This window comes from Palaemon carinicauda, chromosome 33, assembly GCF_036898095.1.
Source record: "Palaemon carinicauda isolate YSFRI2023 chromosome 33, ASM3689809v2, whole genome shotgun sequence".
Taxonomy (NCBI): domain Eukaryota; kingdom Metazoa; phylum Arthropoda; class Malacostraca; order Decapoda; family Palaemonidae; genus Palaemon; species Palaemon carinicauda.
The window spans coordinates 34,648,222-34,658,443 of record NC_090757.1 but is presented as its reverse complement, the minus strand read 5'-3'; the positions used below and the strand labels follow the sequence as shown (position 1 = coordinate 34,658,443).

Here is a 10,222-nt window from a genome sequence, read left to right as displayed (position 1 = left end):
GGTAACAGCATTAAATTAGATATCTCATATATAAACTATAAAAAAAAACAAGAGGAAGAGAAATTAGCTTAAAAAGATTAATTTCTCCTCGCTACAAAACGATATAATATAGATATGGATATAAATATACAGAATTCAATTCAAGTCATTTCCACTGTCTTGGGTTAGAGTTCTCTTGCTTGAGGGTACACTCTGGCACACTATTTTATCTAATTCCTTTTCCTCTTGTTTTGTTAAAGTTTGTATAGTTTATATAGGAAATATTTATTTTAATGTTGTTACTGTTCTTGAAATATTTTATTTTTCCTCGTTTCTTTTCCTCACCGGGCTATTTTCCCTGTTTGGGCCCCTGGGCTTATAGCAACCTGCTTTTCCAACTAGGGTTTTAGCTTGTCTGGTAATAATAATAATAATAATAATAATAATAATAAATTACTTGTATATGATACTTTTACCTGCTCTGTAAGATTTTTTTTTTTTCGGTTTAGTTTCATCATAGGAATTTATAATGTGCTTTTATATTGACACAGTTTATGTGTGCATTCGGAATCTCTCTTCGATAGTACATATATAAACAATATATTTGGAATGATCTTCCTAATCGGGTACTTGAATCGGTAGAACTTCAAATTTTCAAACTTGCAGCGAATATTTTCATGTTGAACAGGCTGACGTAATTATTATTATTATTACTTGCTAAGCTACAACCCTAGTTGAAAAAGCAGGATGCAATAAGCCCAAGGGCTCCAACAGGGAAAATAGCTCAGTGAGGAAAGGAGACAAAGAAAAAGAAAATATTTTAAGAAGAGCAACAAGATCAAAATAAATATCTCCTATATAATCTATTAAAACTTTAACAAACCAAGAAGAAGAGAAATAAGATAGAATAGTGTCCCCAAGTGTACCCTCAAGCATGAGAAGTCTATAAATGATCTGTTCTAATGTTGTTACTGTTCTTAAAATATTCTATTTTGATTGTTCATTACTTCTCATAGTTTATTTATATTCTTATTTCCGTTCCTCACTGGGCTATTTTCCCCTATTGGAACCCTTGGGGTTATAGCATTCTGCTTTTCCAACAAGGGTTGTAGCTTAGATTATAATAATAATAATAATAATAATAATAATAATAATAATATTAATAATAATGACTGTGGTCCCTAACGTCGGAATATTCTGTCCTTCTCGAAAGACGGCCAAAGATACCATATGGCATATGGCTTAGTAATGTAGCAGTATATTTCACATGAAATTATGAAGATACAGTATTATGTATCTTAATCATTTGGAGTTATAATAATTTCATGAAACATAAATAACTTTACCCGCAAGGGAATGTTTTATTGATATATCTTTATTCTATTTATTTTTGTGTGAAATGAAACTATAGGAGATTACTCGAGTGCCATATGTGGATGGGATCATTGTGAGGGGTAGATGGAGTTTAACTTTGCACTTATTATGCTCATGAACAGACTGAATCAAATTTACATATTTAAGAGGAATTCCATAATAACGCAGGACTCTCCACAAAATTGGCCGGTGTAAACTATCAAAGGCTTTTTCATAGTCCAAAAATGCCATCAAAAGGGGATTTTCTATCTTCTACGCATTGCTGTACATGTCTCAAAATAAAAATTTGGTCAGTGCAACTTCTATCTTTTCTAAATCCTGCTTGTTCATCTCTCGCCTTTTCATCAATCTTTCTCTTCACTCTCCTTGGAATAAGCATACTATATATTTTCATAAATGACGTAAGTGTTATGCCTCTGTAATTATTGCAATCAGTCAGGTCTCCTATTTTTGCTATTTTCACCAACACTAACTTCCATTCATCAGGTTTTGCCTCTTCATACCACATTCTAAAGAATAATCTTGTAAGTAGTCTGGGAGTAGCTTCATTTTCGGCCAATATCATCTCGGCAGTTATTCCATCGTATCCCGGGGCTTTCCATCTCTTTAGTTTTTTTAGGATAGCTTCGACTTCAAACACACTGAATTCATGCATGGGCACATCTAGGTCTTCACCAGCTTCACGTATATCAATCAAATTATTCCCTTCGCATCTTCTATTCATGACCTCACTAAAGTGTTCCATCCAACGCTGTCTCTCTTCATCTTCTGTGGCTATAAAAAATCAATCTCTCTTTTTCATGAGTATACAGTATGCTTCTTTTTCTTTGGCCCAGTAGAGATTTCATTAATAATTCAGTGAGCGATTCTTACACCATAGACGCTCCCGGAATGCATAGCTTTGTCAACCTCATCTGCTTTACTGTTTAAATATTCTCTCCAGTCATTCCTGGCTTTTTTTTTTTTTTACCTCATTATCAATATTATTCATAACTGACATGTGTATATTATTATTATTTTTTGGACTGCTGGTATCCAATGTATGCTGAATATTTCATTGTTTTTATTTATCTTTTACTACTAACATCTATGTATATGATTATTCTTTTCCATATGATATCCAATGAATGCTGAATTTTTATTGTTTTCATTAATTTCTTACTACTTACATCAATGTATATTATTCTTTTTTGGGCTGCTGATATCCAATGTATGCTGGATATTCTATTTTGACAGTAAATATATATACTTTTAAATTTTGACAATTATGTGTTAACATGAGTTGGTATTTGACATTTGCAAGTGTGCTGTACTGTCGGTACATTACTTTTTGAATTTTCTTAAACACCAACTTGCTAACATAGGCAGGTAATCTTTATACCCTCGACTCTATAGGCAACAACTTAAGGTTTATTATACGGTAATGTCGCTTTATCTACCATCATCATTATCTCCTCCTACGCCTATTGACGCAAAGGGCCTCGGTTAGATTTCGCCAGTCGTCTCTATCTTGAGCTTCCAACTCTTCTGGTGCCTTGTGGAGCCCAGCTGAACTTTCGGTGAACTAATCTCTCTTAGGGAGTGCGAAGAGCATGTCCAAACCATCTCTATCTACCCATTACAATTGTATTATATATAACAGTCAAATTATTATTATTATTATTATTATTATTATTATTATTATTATCCAAGCTACAACCCCAGCTGGAAAAGCAAGATGCCATAAGCCCAAAGGCTCCAACAGGGAAAAATAGCCCAGTGAGGAAAGGAAATAAGGAAATAAATAAACGATTTGAGAAAAAATTAACAATCAAATATTCTAAAAACAGTAACAACATCAAAACAGATATATCATTACATAAACAATAAAAAGACTTATGACTTATTATTTATATAAGAAAATCATTTAGACGAAATATGTATTAAGGTTTTAGTCAAGCATGATTATGGATAGTACAATTCAGAAAAGCCGCTTTAATGAATAGAAAAATAACAGAAATAATTTCAAAATGGCTGTTTTTGATAATATTAGACTTAGAGCCAAGAGTGAAGAGTGCCTATAGGAAACTCGGAAAAACCAACGTTGAAATAGTATAAGTAAGAAGTTATTTTTCGTTCAACAAAACCTGCAAGATGAACAACCTGCTGCTCATCTATACTGTTTTATATATATATATATATATATATATATATATATATATATATATATATATATATATATATATATCCATGATTATATAGACCACCGATCTGTCACCTCTTCATCTTGCTTTTCCTACTAGGGTTGTAGCTTAGCTAATAATAATAATAATAATAATAATAATAATAATAATAATAATAATAATAATAAAAATAATAATAATAATAATAATGTCTAGGTTCTAGGTTGATGCGTTATTCTAACCAAGGTCTATAGACCTTGATTCTAACCACCACGTCTTTGGGAAGTAATTTGCTCCGGAATATTCCTCTCTGGCGTCCAGCATCTCCCGTGAGTAGAGCCAGGACGGTATAGTTGTCAGATAAGGTCAATTCTACCCTCGTCTTTTATAGTAGTTGGTGCTGGCAGTAGGTTGGCCAGGGCACCAAGCACCGGTTGAGATACTAATGCTAGAGATTATGGTGTCTTTGACTGGCCAGACAGTACTACATTGGATCTGTCTCTCTGGTTATGGTTCATCTTCCCTTTGCCTACGCACACACTGAATAGTCTGGCCTATTCTTTACATATTTTCCTCTGTCCTTATACACCTGACGAGACTGACATTACCAAACAATTCTTCTTCACCCAAGGGGTTACTGCACTATAATTGTTCAGTAGCCACTTTCCTCTAGGTAAGGGTAGAAGAGACTCTTTAGCTATGGCAAGCAGCTCTTCTAGGAGGACACTCAAAAATCAAACCATTATTCTCTAGTATTTGGTAGTGCCATAGCCTCTGTACTAGTCTTCCACTGTCTGGGGTTAGAGTTTTCTTGCTTGAAGATACACTCGGGCACACTATTCTATCTTATTTCTCTTCCTCTTGTTTTGTTAAAGTTTTTATAGTTTATATATGAATTTACTTTATAGCTATTTTATCTAATTGTTAAATACCCTCTTGTAGTTTATATATTTCCTTATTTACTTTCCTCACTGGGGTATTTATCCTTTTGCTGCCCCTGGGCTTATAGCATCCTGCTTTTTCAACTAGGGTTGTAGCTTAGCAAATAATAATAATAATGATATTAATAATAATAATAATAATTAGCAGGGTAATTCAACCTTCATAATTTACAGGTGGATGACGAAAACTCACCCCCTGGTATAGGCGGGTGTGTGGGTGGATGCGTGGGTGGATGTGTGGGTGGATGCAGTGGTGGTGACAGCAGTGACTTGGATCTGGGTGACCTGTCGGATGACACAAGGGACTCAACCACGGATGACGACCATGGAGAAGAGTTTTCTGGTGGAATCCCCTTCCCTTCCAGCCAACCGTCTTCCAGAAGTTTTTTATCATGGCGTAGGTCACAAGGTGAGGAGAAACACTTGTTTTTGTATTCTATGTATTTGTAATATATTTCGTATTTGTGCTGTATCCAATGGAAATGCGACGAACCTTGAAAGGGGAACTTTTACCTCATAGCCCTCTGCACTTTAGTATAAATTGAGACGATGTCAAAATATTTTGATTTTGTATTCTCTGTATTTTTAATTTTTTTTTTTTTGTATTTTTGCTGTATCCAACAGAAATGCCACGAACCTATAAATGAGAACGACTTTATTGCTATTAATTAAACCTTTACCACATAGCCTTTTGTACTTTATTATAACTAGAGATGAGATGAAAATATTTTGATTTTGTATTCTCTGTATTTGTGCTGTATCCAATAGAAATGCCACAAACCTCGAAAGGGGGGGGGGGGCAGCTTTATTCCTAATAATTAAATCTTTATCACATAGCCTTTCGCAGTTTGGTATGAATTGAGATGAAGTCAAAATATTTTGATTTTGTATTCTCTGTATTTATAATCTTTTTTGTATTTCTGGTGTATCCAATGGAAATGCCACGAACCTATAAAGGAGAACGACTTTACTCCTAATAATTGAACTTTTACCACATAGCCTTTTGCACTTTATTATAAGATGTCAGAATATTTTGATTTTGTATTCTCTGTATTTGTAATCTCTTTTGTATTTCTGCTGTATCCAATGGAAATCCCATGAACTTCGAAAGGAGAATGATTTTATTACTATTAATTAAACCTTTATCAAATAGCCTTTTGCACTTTGGTATAACTTGAGATGGTAAAAATATTTTGATTTTGTATTCTCTGTATTTGTAATCTCTTCTGTATTTGTGCTGTATCCAACAGAAATGCTACGAACCTATCAAGGAGAACAACTTTATTCCCAATAATTAACCCTTTATCACATAGCATTTTGCACTATGGTATAATTTGAGATGAGATGAGATGAAAATATTTTGATTTTGTATTCTCTGTATTTGTAATCTCTTTTGTATTTCTGCTGTATCCAATGGGAATTTCACGAACCTATAAAGAAGAACGATTTTATTCCCAATAATTAAACTTTTGCCACAGCCTTTTGCACTTTGGTATAACTTGAGACGAAGTCAAAATATTTGTCTTTTAACTTTTGAAAATATAGAAAATTTATTTTTGTTTATTTGTAGAGCAGAATTTTCTTCTTTAAAGGGGGAATTTATAAAAAAATGTTTCTCTTGTAATTTATTCATTTACTTGTTTCCTTTCCTCACTGGTCTATTTTTTGCTATTGGAGCCCTTGAGCTTATAGTATCCTGTTTTCCCCACTAGGGTTGTATCTTATCAAATAATAATAACTTACGTGAATACCATTTTAAATATCTTTTATCCACTACTTCAGAATATCGATGCATCTGAGTTGCCTGACTTTCTAGATCAGCTAGGAAATTTAGGAAACTTCATCCAGGATAAACCGAGATCACTTTCATTTTTTAATCCACTTGAACACTATTCTAAATCGAGAGCTGACACCGTCTCCATAACTATCTTTTTATGTAGCTATGGTAAGCAACTCTTCTAGGAGAAGGACACTCCAAAATCAAACCATTTTTCTCTAGTCTTGGGTAGTGCCATGCCTCTGTACCATGGCCTTCCACTGTCTTGGGTTAGAGTTCTCTTGCTTGAGGGTACACTCGGGCACACTATTCTATCTAATTTCTCTTCCTCTTGTTTTGTTAAAGTTTTTATAGTTTATATAGGAAATATTTATTTCAATAATAATAATAATAATAAGTTATATTTGTAATACATACATATTTATATTTTGATTTTAACTGTAGTACAGTAAAAGTTTCTTTAAAGGTTTGTATCTGATACTTAGATATGGATGGTGAAATATAAAAAAGATAGTAAAGGAGACAGTTGTCAGCTCCAAATGTTGGAAATTCACAGCCAGATTTTAACTAGTAAAATTTTATTTGTCTGCGAGACATAGGTAATACTAATGGTGAAATATTATTATTATTATTATTATTATTATTGTTATTACTTTTTGATGTCTCACAGGATTATAATACAGGAGAGGAGAGGTCCCCTTTTCTGTTTCATTTGTTTGATGTCGGCTATCCCCCAAAATTGGGGGAAGTGCCTTGGTATATGTATGTATGTATTATTACTTGCTAGGCTACAACCCTAGTTGGAAAAGCAGGATGGTATCAGCCCAGGGGCTCCAACGGGGAAAATAGCCCAGTGAGGAAAGGAAACAAGGAAAAATGAGATATTTTAAGAACAGTGACAACATTATTATTATTATTACTTGCTAAGATACAACCATAATTGGAAAAGCAGGATGCTATAAGCACAAGGGCTCCAACAGGGTAAATAGCCCAGTGAGGAAAGGAAATAAGGAAAAACTACAAGGGAAATTTAAGAACAATAATAATATTAAAATTAAATTTTATATTCAAATGTTAAAAACTTGGAAATAACAAGAGGATAAAAACTTCAAAATAACAAGGGGAAGGAAAACAAGATAGAATAGTGAGCCCAAGTCTACCCTCAAGCAAGAGAACTCTAAGATTAATCTTCTTGCTGTCTGGCCATTAAAATGTAATAAGTTCTCCCTTACTTTTGGATTAATTTGCATAATCACCAAGAAAATGGCTTGATATTTTTCAGTTTAAATTTATATTACTGCAAAGTGAAAATAAGACGTTGAAACACTGACGACAGTTATCATTATCATCTTCATAAATCAATATCAGTATCATTATTATTATAATCAATATCATCAACATCATTACAGTATTAATTTTTCCTCATAATTCATTATGCTAAACCAGTGACTTCCTTCTTTTGTTCATAAATCAAAGGGAATGGTATTTGATACACCACTAGTGAATGATTGAAATTACAGTATCATATATGGAAAATCGTTTGGAGATCAAGTAGATTTAATACTTGACTATATCTCAGCTATTTCAATAACATATAAATTATATGAAACACAGGAAATCTATTCAACCATGAGTCTTCATTTTCATATACCAAAGAGATGTAAAGACATTTTTCACTAATATATAGGGACAATAAGCAAATACGATACTCTTAAACTATTCGCAACCTTCAGCAATTCCCAAGAAATTTAAAATTCGAAACTTTTATACATTTAAAGATGCTACCGCTAGAGAGTTATGGAGTCCTTTGACTGGCCAGACAGTACTACACTGGATCCTTCTCTCTGGTTATGGTTCATTTTCCCTTTACCTACCCTACACATACACAGAATAGTCTGGCCTCTTCTTTACATACTGTACTCTCCTCTGTCCTCATACAGCTGACAACACTAAGATTACCAAACAATTCATCTTCACCCAAGGGGATACTGCACTGTCATTATTCAGTGGGCACTTTTCTCTAGATAAGGATAGAAGAGACTCTTTAGCTATGGTAAGCAGCTCTTCTAGGAGAAGGACACTCCAAAATCAAACCACTGTTCTCTAGTCTTGGGTAGCGCCATAGCCTCTGTACTATGGTCTTCCACTGTCTTGGGTTAGAATTCTCTTGATTGAGGGTACACTCGGGCACACTATTCTATCATATTTCTCTACCTCTTACTTTGTTAAAGTTTTTATAGTTTATATAGGAAATATTTATTTTGATGTTACCATTCTTAAAATATTTTATTTTTTCTTGTTTCCTTTCTTCACTGGGCTATTTTCCCTGTTGGAACATCTGGGCTTATAGCACCCTACTTTTCCAACTAGGATTGTAGCTTAGCAAGTAATAATAATAATAATAATAATAATAATAATGATAATAATAATATAGTAATAATAATAATAATAATTTCAAGCAGTAACGCCAAGTATTTCTTTCAACAGGTTCAGCATGCGATGGCAGTGAGACCGAGAACGGAAGGGCAGTTGATGTCAGTGCCAGCGACAGTGGCTCTGTGGAGGAGCGATGCTCAACCGCTCCACCTAGAACCATTCGGAAAGTGTTCACTAATACCCGTGAACGGTGGCGCCAACAGAATGTTAGTGGCGCATTTGCTGAGCTTCGACGTCTTGTCCCTACTCATCCTCCTGACAAGAAATTGTCTAAGAATGAAATTCTTCGGTTGACAATCAAATACATAAAGCTCCTGAATTCCGTATTGGAATGGCAGAGACGTCAAGATGAAAACCTATGCCCTCATCAGCCACATCACCGGGAGCTATGCAATAACAACAATAACGACAACACTAACAACAACAACAACACGCAGCGCAGGGAGTCGAGGATGAGCAGAAACAACTGTACAAGTCCTCCTCTGTCCCCCTCCGAACCCTGCATTGCACTCGACACCTCCCGGCGATTTCGCCACCTCTCTCTGCCCCTTTCTCCATCTTCTCCAAGCTCTCCTCCAATGTCAAGGTCATCCTCGACATCCCCTTCCCCACTCTCATATTCCACTGCTTCTTCCCTCGCACGACCCACCCCCATTTCAGTCACCATCTTCTCCCAAAGACCAGTCACATCCACAGCAACTGCATCGTCATCTCCCCCTTCCCCGCCCCTCCCATCAGTGACATCTTCATCCATATCATCTTCATCCTCCTCTATTTCATCCGCATCGGGCCTCTCATCCCCTCCATTAGAAAACCCTGCAATTAACAATCCGAGGTACCACCCATACGTGCTAGCCGTAAGGGTTCGGTCTGGGCTTACCCTTATTCATCCACCTAATAAATAAATTTCTTAATTACAGTACTACCGACATTATCCATTTATGTACAGTACTTAGGACCTACTGTACATGAAGCAATGTAGAAACAAGAGAATGGCAGAGACCGGAGTGTTGAGTAATATATTAATACAAACTATATTTCCATGAATATGACATATATATTCAATGTATAACTTTGTGATTAAACTTATTAATGTAACAAAATATTTGATCATAATCGATAGAGTGGTTCAACCACTAAGCTATTAAGCATCAGTAATAAAAATTAAAATGATACTGTTATAGTGATATTATTATTATTATCATTATTAATATTAGTTAAGCTACAACCCTAGTTGGAAAAGCCATATGCTTAAAGTCAAGGGCTCCAACAAGGAAAATACCCCAAGGAGGAAAGGAAATAAAGAAACAGATAGCATAGTGTGCCTGAGTGTACCCTCAAGCAAGATAAATCTAACCCACAACAGAGGAAGACCATGGCACAGAGGCTATAGCTATCGATTATGATAAAAGTAATAAGATGTAATTAAAATGGCAACTATAATATCCCAACACGATATTAAACTATCACATTTCTATACAATACTGCATTAATTTACCAAAGTGTGACACAGAGATCGTACACAAGCTTTCCTGAAACTTGAGTTAAGATAG

General features: G+C 34.6%; 1 protein-coding gene across 1 annotated transcript in view; it reads left to right on the top strand.

Moving 5' to 3' along the window:
- The window catches only part of HLH3B (Helix loop helix protein 3B), a 31,543-nt gene extending 21,768 nt beyond the window's left edge, over positions 1-9,775 (top strand). The window contains exons 2-3 of the mRNA XM_068357221.1: positions 4,631-4,865; positions 8,721-9,775. Of these exons, the coding sequence (XP_068213322.1) occupies positions 4,631-4,865; positions 8,721-9,574 (1,089 nt within the window). The 3' untranslated portion in view covers positions 9,575-9,775. The remainder of the gene's footprint in view (positions 1-4,630; positions 4,866-8,720) is intronic.
- The last annotated feature ends 447 nt before the right edge of the window (positions 9,776-10,222 follow it).